Raw genomic sequence first — 20,588 nt, 5'->3', positions numbered from 1 at the left:
GTCTTTTCCTGGGAAGAATCCCAGCCCTGGGTCCATTCCCTGCTGGGCCCAGGGCCCCACCCAAGGGACACCCTACTGGTGTGTGGGTGCAGGGAGGCTGAGCGACAGAGGCCTGCGCACCACGGCCAGACTTGAGCAGTAGAAGACACAGGAGCTCAGCCGGCCATTTGCGGCGCCGACCCTGCCACCGTGCTGGGTCACAAGCAGCACAGACTGCCAGTGAAATAAAGCGACAGCTAGTTGATAACAAAACTGGAAACGTAAGGAAAGCCCCCACTCACTTGCTGGGCCTGGGTGCTTATTAGGTGTGTAATTGCTGAGCTTCCATTTCAGGAAATGTCTGAGGGAAGGAGAGAAAAAAACTCCCTAAGGATCCCCTGGGGCCGAGTGTCCCCAGAGACTGCTGGACTTCGGGTCCCTTCCAGCCCTCAAGTTTTATGATTGAATTAAGGACTTGTCCCCAGATGGTTCACTTGTGTTCCCAGTGTATTGCACAAGTAACTTAAATGGCACTCACTGACAAATAAAAAGTAAAATTCTCAAAAGCCTTATGTTAAGTAAGAACAGCTGACACACAAGAGCCCATACCGTATGATTCCATGTATAAGAAGTTCCAGAACAGGCAAAACTAATCTATGGTGATAGAAGTCAGAAAAGTTGACTGGAAAGGGACAGCGGGTAACCATCTTAATTGGCGTGGTAGTTACATAGGCGTGTACATTTATTAAAACTCATCCAGCTGTACACCTAAAATCTGTGCATTTTCTTGTATATGTATTATACCTCAATTTAAAAGAGTATCAGGACACAAGGGTTGCACATTTGGCTATACTGTGTCATGGACACTTCTGCCATGTGGACTTTGTGGATTAGTGGATTGGCTTATCCCTCTGGGGGCTAAATGACCCTGTAGCATAGGGCGCCTAGGTTTCTCTGGGCGCATTTCTGTCTCCTTCAGTGCACACAGTAGGTGCCCCAAAAATGCCTAGGTTGCCGTGGCGTCTGTGCAGTTCCGCTGCGTAACCTTTTTTCAGCCCAGGGAAGGTGATTTGGAAGGAACTGGGCTGGAGAGAGACTTGGGATGCTGATTGCTGTCTCAGAGGCACCTCTGTTCCAGGAGGGTGTTTCCTGGGCCACAAGTGGACACCTTTCTGGCCCGATTGTATGTATTGTGTGGGTGTAGCTCTACAGGGTCTGGGGCAGAAGTGCCCCAGGCTGACTGAGCCAGCTCTTCAACTTCTGGGCTCTGTGGTCGCAGAATAGTAGATCATCCAGGTCTCCACCCAGGAGACCCAGGGCCCAAGCAGCTCTGACAGCTCAGAGCTGCTCAACACATTATACCTCCCTTAGTCATGGAGCGGTACAGGGCATTTGGAGGAAGACTCAGGCTTGGGGGAAGGGGGTGCTGTGTGCTGGGTGGAAGGGGCCCTACATGACCTGGGGAATTTGTGTTTCCCCTGGCCTGGCACCAAAACACCACTGAACACTCAGATGAGATGATGGGATGAACTGCCACTTCCCAGCCCCCAGGTCCCCATCCTTACAATGGGGAAGGGGGATGAAAAGGCAGGAAGGAGGCTTGGGCTGAGTTCAGGGCTCAGGTCAAAAGTGCCCCTCCCTCCATACAGCTCTTCCATCAGCTCCCAGTCCAGAAGGGGGCCTGGTCTCAGGGACCCCCTTTTCACCCCTGCCTGGAGAATCACTTCAGCAGAGCAAGAGGGTGAGGTTTTACTGTCAGCTGAATTAGCCTCGGCTTCCGCCTGACTGTTGGAATAAATGAGATGCAAATGAATGTAAATGAGGGCATTCCCGGCTTCTGGGGTGGGTGTGTTCACCTCTGGGAGGGATGGGGATGATTCTGCAGGACTTCCCGGGATTGCTGGGGGCTGGGATGGCAACTAGAGAAGGAAAGCCCCTTCATGATGCCTCGCCCCCTTCCTGAGTTCTGGGGTCCAGACTGGACAGGGTTAATGCCTGTGCAGCCTCAAAGGAGAGGAGCCTGCAGGGAGCCGGTTAGCTGAGGCCCTGCACAAACAGGGACGTGCCAATGTGCCTTTGATCTGGGAGCAGGGACCTGAATGCACAGGCCGGCGAGCACCAGCTGGCACCCCCGCTGAGCCTTTGTCCAAGCGGTTACCCCGGGAGAGCCAGGACTGTGCATATAATTGCCTGGGCAGGAGGGATGGCCTGAAACACACTGTCGACCCCTCCCCTTCCCCCCACCCCCTACCATCCCAACCTGTGGCTGGAGCCAGCACAGCCACCCACAGCAAAGGCCAGAAACCAGGGTGGCTCTCCTTCCACCCATCCCCACCCTCCAACCCTCCTTCCACCCATCCCCACCTTCCAGCCATCCTCGCCTCCGTTTTCTGCTCCTTCCCCTCCCCCACCCCCAGGCTAGCCTGAGGCCCAGCCCCAAAGCAGGTGGAGTTCTGTAAGGGTTTAGAGCCCCGTGGCTGGAACTCTACGACAGTGCCATCCAATAGAGATTTAATTTGAGTTACAAATGCAAGTCACATATGCAATTTAAAATTTTCTACTAGCTGCATTTTAAAAAGTAAAAAGAAACAGGTGAAACTAATTTTAATATATTTTATTTCACCCAGTACATATATCCAAAATATGATCAGTTTAAATTTTAATCGATATTTAAAAGTTAATAATGAAATAGGTGACATTCTTTATCATGCTAAGCCTTCCAAACCAGTGTGGATGTAACAACAGCACATCTGGATGGGCACTAGCCACCTGCCAGGTGCTCGCTAGCCACAGGTACAGAGTGGCTTTCCTATGGGACTGGGCAGCTCTACCTGGTGTGGAGAGCTGGAGAGAAAACCGCTGTCAGAGAAAATGCTGACTCCGGGCAAGGACAGAAATTGGCCAGGTCTCCCTGGGACCATCTGGCCATACAGGCTGCGAAGAGGGAGGACCAGCCTCAGAGGAGGCTGATGGGCCGGCTCTTAGCTTTGGAGCGAGGATCACAGACATACTCAGCCCAGGTGGGCAGGCCACAGATAGCCCTGACCCTTCCTCCCTGCTTTCCATGTCCTCAGAGGTGGGAGGCAATGTCATGCAGTGGTTAGGCTTAAGGCCTGGCTTCAGACAGACTGAAGCATCAGATTTCCCATCTGTACAATGGGGATAATAACATCCCCTCTTCCTAGGATTGTTATAAGGATGGAATAAGCGCAGTCCCAGGCACATAATGAGCAAGTGATGCTGCTGGGATGACCCACCCCAGCTCATGGTTGAGGAAACGGAGGTCCAGAAGGGGGGGAGGGAGAGTGGTAATAACGTTGTCCCAAGGTCACAGTGTGGGTTAGTGGCTGGGCAGTAGGAAGGTTAATCTGGCACTCATTCATTCATGTATTCATTCCTTCATTCATCAGGTCCTTATAGGCACCTCTTTGGGGCCAGACTGTGCTTTGGGAGCTCAGGACACAGCCAGAGGGAGAGGCAGATGTGGAAGCAAATTACTCTACCCTGTGATGAAGCCAGTATAGGAATGCAGTGTGCCAGCAATGCAGAGAAGGGAAGGGCCAGCCAGGCGGGGAGGACTGGTGTGGGCAGCGACAAGGTTTTTCAGAGAAGGGTCTTCTGAGCTGGATTTCTTAGGAGAAAAAGAATGGCAACAATAGCCACAATGATTATAGCAAATGACACTCATTGAACACTTTCTGTGTGCCGAGCATGTGCAAGTATTAATACACTTATGCCTCAGAACATCCCTGTGAAATAGGTACTATAATTAACCCCATTTTACCTATGGGAAAACTGAGGTAGAGAACCATCAGTTAACTTGCCCAAGAACATACAAGTGGCCAGGACCCAGGTTCACACAGGCAGTCTTGCTTCCAAGCCATAGCCCTAACCATGCCCCTATCCCGCATAGGACTAGGAAGTCTTCCAGAGATACAGGGGTGAGCAGACCTGGTCACAGGGCTGGGTTCTCTGGCCCAGGGCCTTTCCTCATTGCCAATCTCAACAAGACTGAGTAGAAATTTCCTTAAAATCTACCGTACTCCCTTTGATGATGACTTTTCCCCCTTTCTTGTCATCACACCTGTTGATTTGGGACCCATCACCTAGGGAAGAAAAGTATCCTAAGAAGTCATTTGTAGGGCCATGTACACAGTGGGTGCTGATTAAATGTTCACTGAGTCATTAAAATGAGTCTATGGGTTGGGGTGTTGATTAGTTTCAACGGGTTCTCCTCAAGGGAGAAATGAAATGGCTCCTGATACTCCTCACACCTGTGGGGAGTGAGCCCCTGCTTCAGGGCCACCCACACCCTCTCCCTGAGCCCTCAGGACTGAGGGGCAGTGGAAGGGCACAGGTGGAACTAGTGCCCAGGGTGGTGGGTGCTCCAGCCCGAGGTCACCTGGACTGCAGGGCGGGAAGGAGGTGCCCAGAGCAGAGGAAGCTGGCAGAGATTTTCTAGGAAGCCAGGGAATCACTTCCACAGACCTCTTTGAATAAATTTACATGGCAAAGAATATTCTTCGCCTGTTGTGTTCCAGAGGCTCCGATTCCAAGGCGACCAAAATGCCAGACGTGACTCAGGAACTGCCTTCAGGAGCCGGGAGGGGAGTGGGCAGGGAGGGGCTGCAAGGAGGGGATAGGCTGGAGTCTGGTCCCTGCTCACCCCAGGGATGGCCAACTGGCCTGGTTTGTCCAGGACTGAAGGGCATCTGGGATGCAGGGATTTTAGTGCTAAAACCAGGAAAGTCCTGTGCGTCCCTCCTCCACCCCAGCACTGCATGGCTGCACTGCAGGCTGCTGGGCTGTCGTGTCCCGTGTCACGGCATTGTAACCACCATTGACTGAGCACCAGCTGTGTGCCCTGTGCATTCAGGAAATCGTCTTTCAGGAGGAGACAAAAAGATGAGACAGTCTAGGGGGGTCCAGTTTCTGGTGTGAACAGTCCATATTCTCCCCCCACAGCATCTCCGCCCTGATGTGAATTCCCACACCTACAGGCCAGTGACTCAGAGGAGGGGGGACCCAGCCTTGCCCTAAGATGAGGTTTCCAAGATGTTTGGGGAGACCAGACCCACGCTACCAAGTGTCAGAGAGCAGCCAAGGCCAGGAAGAGATCCAGGGCTGGATGTGGGGCTCAGCCTCCTGACCCAGAGGAGGCAGGTCAGTGTGGGTGGGCAATCAGAGAGGGCGTCCTGGAGGAGGTGGCGTAGTGAGGGGAGCATGAGGTGGCTCTGCCGTTGCACAGCGCATGGACAGTGTTTGGCAATCTCTGAACTAGGGAGTGGTGGGAGCTGCACATTGTGGGTGGAGGGAAAGAGGGAGGAGGCCGGTGGCAATGGGATCAGACTGGTCCCAGCTCGGGTCAGGAGGCTCATCCCAGGGCCGTGGCCTTGGGGATGGAGGCCTGATGTTTGGTGGAGCTGGGGAATTGTGGCCAGTGTCAGAGGAAACGGTGTCAGGAGGAGCCAGTTTGAAAAGGAGGGTTCACAGTTTGCTCCCAGTAACTCTCAGGAGCCAGCAGAACTGAGGGAGAGATGCACCCAGTAACAGAAGCTGATGAACTTGAGACAAGATGGAGTAGGGGGTCCCTAGAGCTCAAGGGACACTGATAGGACAGGGGAAACTGGCCCAAGAAGAGGGATCATCTGGAAGAAGCTGTCCTAGCCTGGGGAGCAGGTGTAGGGCTGGTACAGATGGAGAAGCTGGTGCAGATGGAGAAGCTGGTGCAGGTGGAGAAGCTGGTGCAGATGGAGAAGCTGGTGCAGGTGGAGAAGCTGGTGCAGGTGGAAAAGCTGGTACAGATGGAGATGCTGGTACAGATGGAGAGACTGTTTCTGGTGGAGAAGCTGGTGCAGGTGGAGAGGCTGTCCTGCGTGAGGGTGAGAGTCATGGGGTGCCGGCATCTAGAAGAGTATGATCTTTGTGTGATCTTTGAATCAAATCTCGTCCAGCCTCCCCTACATGATGGAGCTGTGTGAGATAGAGGCTCCTTGCACTTCCCCAGCCAGAAGTGGGTCCTCCCTGCAAAGCTGGGGGCCTGCCCTCCCAGGCCTGAGGGGTATGGCTGGGCCTGAGCCTGGAGTGTCCTCAGATCTACCCCGATCTCTCCTTACCCTGGCATCACCGGAAAGCTTGCAGCCAGGGCTCAGCCAGTCTCAGCCTCAATAGGGCGTGGGCCCTGAGCTGCTGAAGGAAGGGCAGGGCCAGAGCCAGGTGCAGGCAGCGGGAGAACAAGGGAGAAAACGGATCCCACCCACCCACAGTGAGCCACCTGTGGGAACCCAGAGACAAAGGACGCTCTTGGCAGGTTTACTTTGGAACCTGAAGCTGCCTGGCTGCTGGGGAGCAGGGAACTTCATCTGGAATCTGGTTTCACAAACTGCTGAGTCCCAGGGCTTCTGGTGCCCTGCTGGAGGCCAGCTGGGGCAAGACCCTTCCGAGGACCCAGGGCCCCGTCATTGGGACTTCGTTATTACTATATTAAATAATAATATCTAATAAGTGTTGTAATTTTGAAGTAGCCATGGCATTAATGATATTTGAGATACTGCAGCCCCTGTAATGGAACAGGGAAATAGCTGCATTTCTGTTGGTCACAGGTATCGCTAACACTTCCATCTTGCTGCCTACATTCATAATGGAAGGAAATGTTAAATTTCAGGTAGAGGTTAATGAGAATGAGATGCAATTCCCCCCGAATTTTTTCCCCATCACTCCAAGAGGTCTGTTAGGTTCCTCTGAGCTGCAGAGACAAACAAAGCTAGTCTCCTGACTATTAGCAGTCGGGGGAGTGGTTATCCAGTTGCTGACTAGAGGGGAACCCCAGTCAGAGGGACTGGAAATTATCTATTTCTTGACCTGGGTGCTAGTGACTGGCTGAGTTCAGTTTGTGGAAATTCATCCACCTGTGTGTACACTTAGGATTTGGGCACCAATCTGTATGAACAGTTGACTTCAATACAAATTTTAAAAGCACCTTTACCAGAACAGATGTATATGCAGGTGCAAGCTTGCGTGCACACACACACACACACACACACACACACACACACACACACACACCACCCACCCACACCCACACACACACACACACACACGCCGCTATGTACCAGGGGCCCTAGGTCCATGGGTGTCCACGTGTCTCCAGAACCCTAGCAGGCATGTGGACACAGATGGATACAGTGAGACAGAGAACACTATTTTTAGGAAATAATTCCAAGTAAAAGAGGAGGCTTCCTGATTTACAGGACTAGTGATTGCTCACAGTGGAGAGGATTGCCCTGCATGGAAGGGGCTGCTGTCATCCAGGCTGCCTTGTTTTTTGTTTTTTAATAAAAAGAATAATGACTTTATTGTTTTCGAAAAAATAAGATCATCATAAACAATTCAAAACTGAAGAAAAGCACGAAGAAGAAAGTTTAAAATTACCTAAACTTCCACCAGCCAAGGAAAAAAAGTCACCATTCACGTTTGGTGATGAGTATTACAGACGCCTCTCTTTGTTCACGCAAAGATGGAGGTAGACAGGGACGGGCTTTTATTAAATAGGGACCTACTCCTTCACCTGCTGTTTTCAACAAAGATGTTCCTTTAACTTTACTGGAGTGAACCAGAAGAACAAGAGGCTGAAGAATGGGGTGGTTCTGACGGTGTCTGTCCTGGGGCCTCTCTCCTCTGGCTTCCCTTCACACATTCCGTGCTGCATCTCCCTGGGGACCAGAGGCGCCCTTTTGAGACCCGGCTGTGTTGTGTTTGCTCACTGTTTACCTGTTACCTGGCCATGTGCCTACTTCACGGTGTGGAGCCTGGGCCCTTGGCGGAGTGTGTGCAGGGGTCGGGGTGGCAGCCGCTCATTGGGGTCATTGGTGACATGTATCCCAGGAGTCAGATCAAGGCAGAGCTGGTCTTTGACGGAAAGCGATTCTGTCCTGGCAGAGATCTCCAACAGGTGCCTGGCCCTGCCCAGGTTTGATGTAATTAGTGACACGGCCTCCCCCTCCCGGTGGCAGTGGCGTCCCAGTCAGGAGCTACGCCGACCACATCCTGTTTTGGTGGGGCAGTCGGGTACACATTCTCTGGCCTCTGTATCAGAGTCAGAGCCTGTTCACACCAGGTCCTGGATCATCTGAGGCCACCGGGGGCCACATTCTCCCGGTTTGGCGTCACATGCGGCTGCCGGCTGGACGTCCTAGCGGAAGCGCGGTCACCATTTTCTGGTTCTGCTATTACTCGAGATGGGCCCTGGTTTGTTCAGACTCAGGAGGAGGGGAGTGAGTGGAGGCATGAGGAGTCTGGGATGCTCTGTCAGCGTTTCCCATCTCTGGAAGGATGCCTCACTCTGGGGATTTCTTTGAGATCCTCTCAGGGGGCTCTGTGGCAGTTGTGTACACAGCTCTGCGGTGCCAACATCTGGATGGCAGCTGCCAAGTTGTTACCCGGCTGTTTCCAAAAACCTGCAGGACTTGCCTGGGCCTCGGTGAGCAGATCCAGATACCCCCTCAGTGGCCAGATGTTGGAACCTCCGTGCCCCAGGTGAAGTCTGGGCACCCTCCCCCACGCAGGTGCGTGGTGCTGTGGGAAGACCAGACAGAATGTCCCCCACCCTCTGGTCCCACCACTCAGGCCGAGGATCTGCCTGGAAAAGAAGCCCAGAGTTGGGACCTTGGCCCAGGAGGGCTCTGATCACCCTCCTAGGGTCCCAGGGTTTCCTGTAGAGGAGACAAGCTGAGAGGAAGGGCAGCAGTGGGTACCTCCTAACGCCCTTGCCCCTCCTCTACGTATTCGTCATTCATTCCATCCTTCATTTGTTCAGGACCAACCCAGCCAGAGATCTGAAATAAAAAGGTGACAGGCCCCCTTCCTGCCCCATGGAGTGTCCCCCTCAGCCCAGGGTGTGTCGGCATCAGTTGTGAGAAGTGTCTCAAAGTGGGCTTGGTTAAGGAACCAACAGGTGTGAGTGTGCCCTTTTGTATCGAGTGGGGTAGAATGAAGGGTCCCCAGTGACCCAGTCACTCGTGCCTACTTGCATTCAAACGTGCTCATTGGGATGGGAAAGGGAGGAGTGACCCTCCTGCAGGTCCCCATGCATTCCCTGCAGCCTGGAGGGCTCTGGGTTTGCCCAGGCCGGCATCCGCCAAGTGTGCCTGTGGAGAGGTGGGGAGCATCTTTGCCAAGATGCTGGTCCTTCCCTCCACCAGCCCAGCCACTCCCCCCAGGTCTGGCCACCCTGCCCCCTGGCCGTGGGCGCAGCATCAGCCCCATGTCTGTGTCTTTCAGCTTCCCTGCAGGCAGCGTGAGGACAGCCTGTGCCCCAGAAGCAGGATGAGAAGATGGCAGACTTCCTGTTACCTCGGGGCACCAGCAGCTTCCGCAGGTTCACCCGGGAGTCTCTGGCGGCCATCGAGAAGCGCATGGCGGAGAAGCAGGCCCGAGGTTCGGCCGCCTCGCAGGAGAGCCGAGACAGGCTGCCCGAGGAGGAGGCTCCCCAGCCCCAGCTGGACCTGCAGGCCTCCAAAAAGCTGCCGGATCTCTATGGCAACCCACCTCGGGAGCTCATTGGGGAGCCCCTGGAGGACCTGGACCCCTTCTATAGCACCCAAAAGGTGACTGCTGCCCACCCCCGCCCCACCTCCCTGCAGCATCCCTGTCAACGCAGCAGGCAGCGAGAGGGCCTCGCCTCCATACGGGGCTCTGTTTGGGGTTGGCTTCCCTGGGCCTTGGGAGGGTGAGTCATTAGTGATCTATATTCCAATCACCTTAATGTTAGAGTTCCGGAATAAAAGGCCAGAATCATGCAGCCTGAGATGGTTTGGTGCTATGAAAGAAAGAGCAGGCAGCCACACTTGAAATCTTGCCTCCCTGTGGAGTATCTACTTTGGGAATCATCTGTGGTTAGATTCTCACCCCTGGAGGACTCCTCCCGGTCCCGTGGTATGTGTGAATTGGAGTCGGGCCCTGAGTCCAATTTGGGCCCCGGAGCACAGCATGTGATCCCTCTCCTAACCAGAGACAGCATGTAAACCCATCCCCCACCCCACGGAATTTGCTAGGCACTGGCTGTGTAATGACAGCTTAGGCGGGGGGCCACGGCAGCAGCATCCTGGGCCTTGTGGGCTGGTGATGGGGCCATGACGGCCAGTGGGAAATCTGAGAGGGGTAGGGAGGGGTGGTTCTGCCATTGTCCCTCCTGAGTATAGGGAGAGGAAGGGGCTTTTGTCCACTAGGGCAGGGTAACTCAGGCTGCCTCAGGCGTGGATTTCTACCCAGGAGGTCAATTCCCCCATCTGGGTCCCCTGCCCTGGCCTCAGCCCTGCACCCAGCCAGACCACGGGCACGCAGGGCTCCTGCAGAGGCCTGCTCCCCACCCCAGCTGCCCACACTTCGGGCCTCACTGCCGGAAGAAGGCGGGTTTGAATTTGTGGGAGGCCTTTCCCCAAAAGGCTGGGTGCCGAGGAGGATGGTTCCTGCCCACATCACTGCAGTTGGTCCAGGGCTTAGGAAGCACTGAGGAAGTGAATGTGAGCACCTGGCGGGTATGAATGTTGCATGTCAGTGTCACCAGGCGTCTGAGTTGTGTGCCACTGTGCATTGAGACTGCATTCAGGAGACCAGGAGTCTGAGGGTGGGAGAGGTGCCGATTGTCTCCGTGTGTGCAGGCACATGTGAGTGGGTGGGTGGAAGGAAAGCCCACCCAGGCTATATGCACAGGTGGGAAAAGAGACCTTGAACCTGGTCTCGATTCCCCCCGCCACCCCGAGTTCGAGTGACTCAAGCTGGGTTAAGGTGGGGGCCTGGGGCCACGGTTGGGGTCAGAGTTAGACTAGACATTGGGATTAGTCAGGTTGGGTGGGCCTAGGTCCTGGTTGGTCAGAGCTGGAAGTGAGAATTAGGGTCGGGTTAAGGCTGCAGCTGGGGACGAGTCAAGGTTTGAGTGGTGCATCAAAGTGGCGATGGGGTTGAAGTTAGCTGGGACAGGCAGGAGTCATGGCACGGGGACCCAGCTGAGAGTAGGCCAAGGCTGGGCTGGGCTTTGGGGGGCTGGTGGCAGTTGAGCCTGGTAGGAGTCAGGGACACTCTCCTGTCCCTGTGATCGGGGACACTTGAGTGGTGGCCCCAGGTAGGATTCTGGTCTCTAACCTCCCGTCTCTCCTTGCTGACCCCCGGTCACATTGCCTGCAGCCCCACCGGGTGATGCAGGCACCACAGCAGAACTTTCAGTCCTCATCTATCTGGTCAACTTGTCTCCCCAGCCCCGAGTAAATAGAACCTTATCTCAACAGCTCAGCCCTTGGAGAAGCACAGCCCCAGGCTATGCCACCTCAGCTGCACCCGCTGAGCCAGGGCAGGGACAATGGACTGCTGTCCTCAAGGGCGGCATCTGGCTCAAATGCCCACTCGATGTGCTCGTGGCTCAGCCTCCAGCACCCATTGTCCACTCCCATGCCCCGTTGTGCTGTGTAGATAGAATCTTCTGGAAGCATGGGGAGCGGGTTTACCCTGGGCTGCACATGATCCCCCGAGGAAGACACTAGGTCGTGTCCTCTGGGGTCAGGTGGGGCTGCCATGTGTCTGGACTCCAGGAGACACGGTCCCCGGGAAAGCTTCTCTCTCCTGGGCTGGGCTCTGCATTTTCCTCATCCCTACTCTCACCCATTAGTCCTCCCTGCTGACCCAGCTCCCTTATCAGACCCTCACTCCTCAGTGGGCCTCGTGGGGAAGCACAGAGGGGTCAGAAGGGAGAGGGGAAGGAGGGGGCATCAGCTGGGTCCTGGCCTCCGCTATGATAACAGCTCGGCTAGGATCATGAAAGGCCTCTTCTGGCTGGGACTGTAATTTTCAAACGAAACTAAATCCACCCAACCTGACAATCCCTTAAACTTGATCTCGTCCCACCCCAGCCGTGGGTGACCCAGCAAGGGTCCACTCACCTGCCAAATGTGCCAAGTGCCCCTACCCACCACCTCTCTCTCAGGCCCTCTCCTCTTCCTCTCACCCTACACTTTCTCCAGAGTTCTAGGGCTCTGAGCCAACAGCTGCCCCCCAAAAGCCTCTCTCCATAAGGGCCTAGGGGCCGCCACCCGACCTAAAGCAGCTCTCCATCCACAGACCTTCATCGTCCTGAACAAAGGCAAGACCATCTTCCGGTTCAGTGCCACCAACGCCTTGTATGTCCTCAGCCCCTTCCACCCCATCCGGAGAGCGGCCATGAAGATCCTGGTTCATTCATATCCTTGGCAGTCTGTCCCCGCTGTGTGGGCCCCAAACAGGGAGGGGGGCGGGTGGTGGAAGGGGCGTTTAGGGCTGAGGGTGGTGCTGATTCCTGGTCGGTCCTCAGACGAGCACACAGTTGTCACATGGGGGCGGTTGGACATCAGTCTCTCGGACCCCGCCCCGAATCTGCATCTGCATTTTAACAAGATTCCAGGGGATCGTGGGCACATGAGAGTTTGGGAGATTCGGCTCTGATTCTTCAGGAGAGAAACATCCTAGCAGCTCAGCTACTGAGGATCCCAGAAGAAATGAGGCCGATCAGTGTCCCCTGGTTCTGGTCTTGGCTCCGCATGTCCCCTCCCACTGCACCCCCTGGGCCTGCACCTCCCCGCCTACCGGCTGGGACCTCAAGCAGGTCATGGGGGCTCAGCCAAGGAAAAAACGCTTGCCAGTAAAGAGGCCTCTGGTTTATTCACATGTGGGCCTCTTTCGAGGGAGGCATCGCTTGCTTTTTGATTAGGTGTTGACAAAATGTTTGCAGTTTCCGAGTATCTCAAAGAACTCTAGTTATAGCGTTAAGTTATATAAACCACAACCTAAAAAATCTTCAGGCTGTGGAGGAGAGCTACGGGATGGCTGCAGTGTTGTAAGGGACGGGTACTGGTCTTTGGGCCCTAGGAGGACCCCATTCGGGCCAAGCATGGGACAGGGAAACGGCTGTTCTCTGGACTTCAGAAAAGGGGCCCTACACATGGAGCCTCTCGGGGCCGGGGGGCAGGTGTCTGGCTGTGGAGTCAGAGGCATCTGTGTTTCACCGTGAGGGCCTGGGCAGCTTTGCTTTAGCTGCAGCTGACTTGCCTGTTAATTGAATCAATGATGCTGGGCTCAGTGGTGTGATTAGTTTTGGGGTTGGCAGGTTGGCCCGAGAGCTCCCCAAGGTCCCCCCTCAGTTCCCCCTCCGGATGGACCTTTTCTGAGATGAAGGCGAAGGTCTTACCCATTAACCTCTGGTCAGGGCAGGAGGCTTCAGGAAAACAGCTGCTCAGTGGGGGACTGAGTAACCGAGACAGATGCTGACTGCTCGGGGGGCCTTTCCTGTCCAGGCAGGGATGAGAGTAGCTCTTTCCTGGCTCCACTGTCTGCCCACCTGTGCCCCGGTGCCTGATCCCAAACCCAGGGACCAGTCGGAGGGCCTCAGGGCCCCATTTGTTTTCTGCATGCAGACGCTCCCCAGCCCCCTCCAACTGGCTCCTGCCTTTCTCATGGAGATCCTGAGACACATGTATGTCCAGGGACCACCCCCCGCTCCCAGCCCATGCAGGCCATGGCTGTGGCATCAGCAAGGTGATCTCTAGGGTGGACAGACACTGTGGGGAGAGACTATATTCAGGGGCAGCCTACCATTCACAGCTGCCTCCTACTTTATGAGGCAAGGGTGATCCTGGGTTTAATTTTGAGCCATTCTGCAACCGTTCTCAAGCTCCCTGTAGGTGCCAGGCACTTTGCCCGGCACCCTGGGGGTGTCAAGCTGAATAAGACCCTGTCCTTGCCCCCTTGGGAATTTTATAGTCCCTTCAGAGTGATTAGACAACCACACGAGGAGTTGTCATTTCTGCTGGCATGTGGGCATAGCCTGGAGAGAGCAGTGCAGCGGGAGGAAAGGCCAGCCGCCTTCTTGCTCGGAGCCTGTCTCCGGCCTCACTCCAAGGGCGTGGCGTCCCTGAAAGCACGCTCCGGCTCCCACCTGGGACTTCTCCTCCAGGTATCTAACCAACCCAGCTCTGTTTGGCAGCCACCGCAGCCCCTAGGGATGCAGCTGCAGTCCCAGGGTTCCTGAAAAGCTGGGCCATGGGGCAGCTGAGGCCAGGGAGGCGGTAGGGGCAATGCAGTCCCCAGCCTGGCCAGAGGGTCCACCGAGCGGTGGCATTGAGGCTGTGTGGGGCTGGTTCCGCCCGGCAGGACCGGCCCTGAGGTCACTGAGGTGGACCTTGTCTCCCAGGGCAGCTGCCCCAGGGAAGTAGCTCAGCATCTGGGAGACCCTGTGCTGGGCTCTGAGCAGCTACCTTGACGCTCCACTGCCTGGGGATGGGAGCGCACTGCTGGCCTCCAATAGCGCCCCTTAGCGGGCTTGGGGGGCACTGAGGGAGAAGAGGGGCCTGGATTGTGGGGTTTGGGAGCAGCCCCTCTGTGTCCTTGAGTCTTGCCATCAAAGTATGGTACACCAACCAGCAGCAGCAGTATCACAAGGATCTTATAGGAATTGCTGAAACTTGGGCCCAGAACCCGCATTTTAGGAAGGTCTCCATGATTTTTGCACACACTGCTCTAAGGCAGTCATTTCCAAATGTCAGTCTGCCAGTGGCACCTGGGAAGTTTGTTAAAAATGCAGATTCCTAACCCCTTCCAGACCAGAATCACCAGTGTGAGGCCTAGAAATCTACAAGCTCTTCATGCATTTCTCTTTTTTTCAATCAAGATACAGTTCGCATACCATAAAATTTACCATTTAAAGTGTACCATTCAGTGGACTTTAGTATATTCATAAGGTTGTGCAACCATCACCACTTTCTAATTCCAAAACATTTTTATCACCCCCAAAAGAAACCCCATGCCCATTGGCAGTCACCATGCATTTCTAATGCCCACAGATTTCAGGTTTTGAATTATAAGCTTTCTCTCCATTTACATTTTTTTTATTGTGGTAGAAAACATGTAACATAAAATTGACCATCTTAATCATTTTTAAGTGTCCAGTATAGTCATATTAACTATAGGCACATTGTTGTACCATAGATCTCTAGAACTTCTTCATGTGGCAAAACCGAAACTGATTGTTGGCTTACATTTCTATAGCCATTCAAACATCTCAGTCCCCAGTGTGCAAAGTTCTGTGCCAGGCCTTTTGGACAGGGTGGTAGGGGCAAAGAATAACTTACAAGGGGGCAGGAATGCAGTCACTGCTCTCCAGAAAGAAATCCCGCTCACTTGCGACAATCCAGGCATTCCCAGTGACATGCTGGTGATTGCGCGATAACTCAGTTCAGCTTTGCTCTGGGCTCCACGCTTGCAGCGCGTCCCTGGGAAGTTGCCTAAAAAGTAAATATGGGCATGTAGAATTTTTTTTCTGAAGTATTTTTGTTATAATCCTGCAGAGTGTGTTCCTGCCAGGATTAAATAAAAGAAACCAACAGAACACCAAATTCCACTGCAGTCACATTCAGAGAGGCCGCACGTTCATGGCAAGCAGCATTTTGCCTTCCTGGGTGCATAGGATCTGTTCACAAAATCCTCCCACATTCCCCTAGAAGATTCAAATGGGCAATCAAACCACATGTTTGTGTGTGTGTGTTAATTTAATAGCACAAATATATGAAAATACCCCGACCATTAATTCCCTTCTCTTTAGGAGTTTTTTGACTCCTTAGGATCTGAAGACAGGCAGCCCCAGTTTCAGGCTTTCCCCACAACCCAGGCTGGCAGTCCTTGCTGGCATTTTAATTATGAGGCTGGGAGTGGGTGTTTGGGGACAATGACACGGCAGGATTGAAGATGTTCAGCTGAGCTCAGCCCTGGAGAGCTGGCCTTTGCCTCTGCCCACACATGAAACCAGCTCAATCATCGGCCTGAAACCACCAGGCAGTGCAAACAGGTGTGCCCTGGCCGGGAGTACACTTGACTTATCTCTCTGGTATTGGCTGTGTGGGTGGCTCCACGGGGGACCCAGGGATGCTTGGGTGGAGTCACATGGACTAAAGGCTCAGTCTAGGTAGGAAAAGATCACATACACAAGAAAGACTGAGAATAGTGGAAGGGCTGTCCTCAAGGATAGGAGAGCCAGGCAGGGTTTTGAGCAGTCTAAGTGGCAGAGACCAGAGTCTGTGCACCTCACCCTCCATTGCTGTGTCTGGAAAAGCCAAAATTCATCCAGGGAGCACTTGTCTTTTCCCACCGTGAGACCCAGGCCCTGGCTAGCCGGGCTCAGAACGGCTGTCTACTCTGGTTCTTCCCTAAGTCTTGATGCTAGACCTTGATTCGCCTCTGTCTGTGTCCCGCCAAGTCCTCTGGTCCAAGGCGGCCTGTCCGCACTGCTGCTGTCTGCCAAGTGACCTTTTCTCTACTCTAATGAAAGCTGTGAGTGGTGTGTGCACTGAGAGAGGGCTTGGGAGAGGCTTGGCTCCCCAGACAGGGGTCTCCCCAGTTCTGAGCCTCACCAGGACCAGCTGAGCTGACTGACGGCTGGAGGAACCCTAACCAGCCTCCAGTGCCTGTCTAAATGCCTCCTCCAGGAAGCCTTCCTGGCCAGCCTAGCCAGAGGCGGGTCTGGTTTCTCATAATATCCTATCTTGGAGCAGTTCAATGGCTAAGAGGCCTCCCTGTCTCCCACACAGAGCCACGCACATGTGCTCACATGAGGTTTGTTCTTAAAAATGACAAATAATTCTGTTCCTCTTCCTGGGTGGCTGTCTGCTCACACTTTACAGAGCCCTTCAGCCTGTGGTTTGTACCCACAGTCGTTTTCTGTGACTGCGGTAACAAACTACCACAAACTTCACCACTTGAAACAACACGACTTACCACCTTATAGTTCTGGGGGTCAGAAGTCCAAAAAAGTTCTCACTGGGCTAAAAAGCAAGGTATCGGCAGGGCTGCAATCCTTTTTGGAGGCTCTAGGGGAGAGTCTGTTTTCTAGGTTTTTCTGTTTTCTGGGGGCTACGGGAAATCCTCGGCTCTGGCCCCCTTCCATTTCCAAAGTCAACAACAGCTGGTGGAGTCTTTCTCATAAGCATCATGGTGACGCCTCCCTCTTTCTCTTATAAGGACCCTGTGATGACATTGGGCCCACCCAGATAATCCAGGATAATCTCCAGATCCTTAATTTAATCACATCTGCACAGTCCCTTTTGCTGTATAAATTAATGTTTATACTTTCCAGGGATTAGGACGTAGTTGTCTTTGATGGGGGGTGGGGCATTATTCTGCCTACTAGAGCATCCTTCAAGATAACCTCTGTGCCTCAGTCTCCTCATCTCCAAAATGGAGACAAAATGGAACACCTGCGTTCTTGGGACAATTGAATTAGTTAATAGATGCAGAGAACAGAGCCTGGCACCTAGGAAGGGCTCAATAAATACTTGCTCTTAGCATCATTACTTTCATATTTCAGGAATCATCTGATCCTCAGTTGGTTTAGCAATGGATCTGTGGGGATGAATAAAGTCTGGTTGAGGGGCTTGTTAACTGCCTGCCCAGTGAGGAAAGCCTTGGCAGGGAGCCGGGGTGTGAAGAACGGGAATATGTGTGTGCGCACGCGCACGTGCGTAGGAAAGAAGGGCTACTGAGATGGGTATCTGATCCTGCCCTTGAAAGCTGGAGAGGAACTAGGCCTGGCCATGGAGACCCTCCCCCAGGCAGAGGGATGCACAGATACCAAGCTGAGGGAGGGACCTCAGTGTCTGGAGAGACACCCTCTGGCCGGGGAGGAATCAAGGTTCCCTGAGGCCCTGGCCGCTGAGCTGAGCAACTCTGGTTTGAGCATCCAAACCCTGGGGTGGGTGTCCCAAAACCTGACCCTTCTGATCTCAGATGAGAAATTGGAGAATTCGTTATGAACTGGGGGCCAGGTCTGACATGCTATTGCCTGATTCCCTGGATTCCCTAGAAGGAGTGCTGGAGGTGTGGAGGGCATTCACCTAGATTCCTTGAGATATCCCACCTCTCTCCCCAGCTGGGCCAGCCCCCCACCAAAGTCAGTACCCCAGCTCAGCCCCATCTCCAGTCTGACTGCATTGGGCTCCCCATCGGGCCCGAGGCTGGGCGAAGCCATGGGAAAGGGTGGAACTGTAATGGGGAGGGAAAAGGCAGGCCCCCGGAGCTCAATTACTGCAGCTCCTGGGCTTCCCGTGGGAATCGCCTGGCTGGCAGCTGCTGCCCGCAGGGCTGAGGCCGGGACAAGGTGGTGAGCCTGGGGGCAGCTGCAGGGAAGGGAGGCCCAGTTTCCTCTCTCGGGCCGGGGAGAGGATTTGTGGGGCAGCAGAGTGTCCCTGTTCTGGGCTGGGCCTCTCAGGGGTGCCCCTACCCACAAGAGGCCCAGGGTCTGGCCCTTGTTCCTCTGCAGGTCTGGTAGAGGTAAGGGAGGCCAGGGTGGTCAGTCAGAGCTTTGTCCAGCCTGAAGCAGTGTCTGGGACTTGGAGCCAAAGAGTCAGGGATCATGGTGGCGCAGTGGTTAAGAATCTGCCTGCCAGTGTAGGGGACACGGGTTCGAGCCCTGGTCTGGGAAGATCCCACATGCGGCGGAGCAGCTAAGCCCATGCGCCACAACTACTGAGCCTGAGCTCTAGAGCCCACGAGCCACAACTACTGAGCTCGCGTGCCACAACTACTGAAACCCGTGCGCCTAGAGCCCGTGCTGCACAAGAAAAGCCACTGCAATGAGAAGCCTGCGCACCTCAATGAAGAGTAGCCCCCGCTCACCGGAAATAGAGAAAGCCCACGTGCAGCAACAAAGACCCAACACAGCCAAAAATAAATAAATATATTAAAAAAAAAAAAAAAAGACTCAGGGATCAGACAAGGCCTGGAGCAGTTCAGTGTGAGGCCAAGGGCCCAGAGGATGCCCGAGACGCAATCCCAGCATTTGAAGAGCTCCCCTTCTGGTGGGGACAGATGGGCACTGCCATTCAGGGAGCCAGACATGCTGAAAGAGGGATGCCTGGTGCCATGGGGGTGCAGCAAGCAAGGAGTCAAGGCAGGCTGCTCGGAGGAGGCACTCCTTGAAGGAGGGAAGCAGTGTACTAGGCGGAGCAGAGGCCACGAATGAAGAGCATGTGCAAACGAGGAAGCAGCCAGAGATGTGGTCCCCTGCCTCCCCCCGGGTCACTGTGTCCGGACAAGGCATGAAGGTTTTGGCAGATGTCCTAGTTCTAAAGGTCAGCGTGGGCTGCTCCCATAGAAGTGGAGGAGGGAACTCGGGGCCCTGCCACCATGGCTTTCCTCTGCCCGAAACAGTGGCCCCTGAGGAGCTGTTTATAAACGCCCATCTCCCTCTCATGTGGCCAAGGACAGGGCTCCCACTAGGCCATGGGTAAAAACCTCTGAGGTCTGGGGGCCGGCCCCACCCACCTTCTCTCCAGCATGGGCCCTACCAGGGACTCTGCTGTTTGAATTCAGGTGTCTGGTCCCTGTTGGGGGCTGTGGAGCAGGGCAGGTGTCCAGCCTCAGTGGGGAGGGGTTGGCAAGGACTGGGCAGAGCCCCGGTGCGTCCCCTGGGAGCCCCTGTCTCATTGATCTGGCAGCCCTGGCCTGGCGGTACCGACACCTGGGGCGGGACCCCCTGGCGGTGGCAGCCCGTCTGGCCCCCTGCAGGCAGCTTTCCTTGACCCTGCGCCATGCTCTTCAGCATGCTCATCATGTGTACCATCCTGACCAACTGCGTGTTCATGGCCCAGCACGACCCTCCACCCTGGACCAAATATGTCGAGTGAGTATCTTCAGGGCCTCTCCAGCCAGCCCTTCCCACCCTGCCTTTTCCATTCCAGACTCTTGGCCTCAAAGTTACCCCAGCAGAGGCCCAGGGACTCACCCACCTGGTGGGGGGGGGTGGTCCTTGCCCTAGCCCTTCCCTCTTTCTCTGCTTCCAGTCCTGCCAAATTCATGCTTTAAGTTATGTCCTCAGGAGAGGAAGCTCTCCAGGTTGGCAAAGTGAGGGTTTCTCCCTGACCCACCCTAAAGAGGACTGATGGTATTGGAGAAGGCTCTGAGACAATACTACTAATAATTGATTGAGCACTTAGTGCATGCCAGGCACTATCCTGGAACAATAAGCATCATGTAACCCTCATGACAACCCAATAGGGCAGGTACAGACACTATGCCCATTTGACAGATGAGAGACAGAACTGGAGAAGTAACCACCCCAGACCTTGCAGCTAGGGGGTGTGGCTGCTGGGAAAAGGCCCAGGACTATTCCGACCTCAACACCACACTCTGCTGCCTCTTTTCCCTAAGTCCTGCTTCCTATAAACCATTTGCACAGTTTTAGAAAACTGTACCTGGTTCTTTCTTCCCAAATGAATGTACCTGACCCATAGGTTCTAAGTGGAACCCAACAGGCCCTGTTTTTAGGGGACCAGCGAAATGTTGGGGACAGCCTCTTTTACCTAATTGGCTTGCCTGGTGGCGCTCCTTGTTCACACAGGACCCAGCAGCACGGTCGGTGCTGGGGTCTGCGTCCAGCTGCTGAGACCTGGAGACAAGCATGGCTGTGGCCCTTTGGGCTGTAGTCCCAGCATCCGAGCATTTGGGATTGCTCAGCTGGCCCCGGACACAGAGAACAGCAACCTCCCAGCCTCAAGTGTTAGAACATCACCCCCCTTTCCAGGCCCAAGGTAGACAGCTGT

At 54.5% G+C, this 20,588-nt stretch overlaps 1 protein-coding gene across 1 annotated transcript in view; it reads left to right on the top strand.

Moving 5' to 3' along the window:
• The window catches only part of SCN5A (sodium voltage-gated channel alpha subunit 5), a 105,086-nt gene that overhangs the window by 7,322 nt on the left and 77,176 nt on the right, over positions 1 to 20,588 (top strand). The window contains exons 2-4 of the mRNA XM_057555289.1: positions 9,259 to 9,584; positions 12,088 to 12,206; positions 19,580 to 19,669. Coding sequence (XP_057411272.1) covers positions 9,312 to 9,584; positions 12,088 to 12,206; positions 19,580 to 19,669 — 482 coding nt within the window. The 5' untranslated portion in view covers positions 9,259 to 9,311. The remainder of the gene's footprint in view (positions 1 to 9,258; positions 9,585 to 12,087; positions 12,207 to 19,579; positions 19,670 to 20,588) is intronic.

This window comes from Balaenoptera acutorostrata, chromosome 10 (genome assembly GCF_949987535.1).
Source record: "Balaenoptera acutorostrata chromosome 10, mBalAcu1.1, whole genome shotgun sequence".
Taxonomy (NCBI): Eukaryota; Metazoa; Chordata; class Mammalia; order Artiodactyla; family Balaenopteridae; genus Balaenoptera; species Balaenoptera acutorostrata.
Note: the sequence above shows the minus strand (reverse complement) of the source record. Positions and strands in the feature narration are given on the sequence as shown.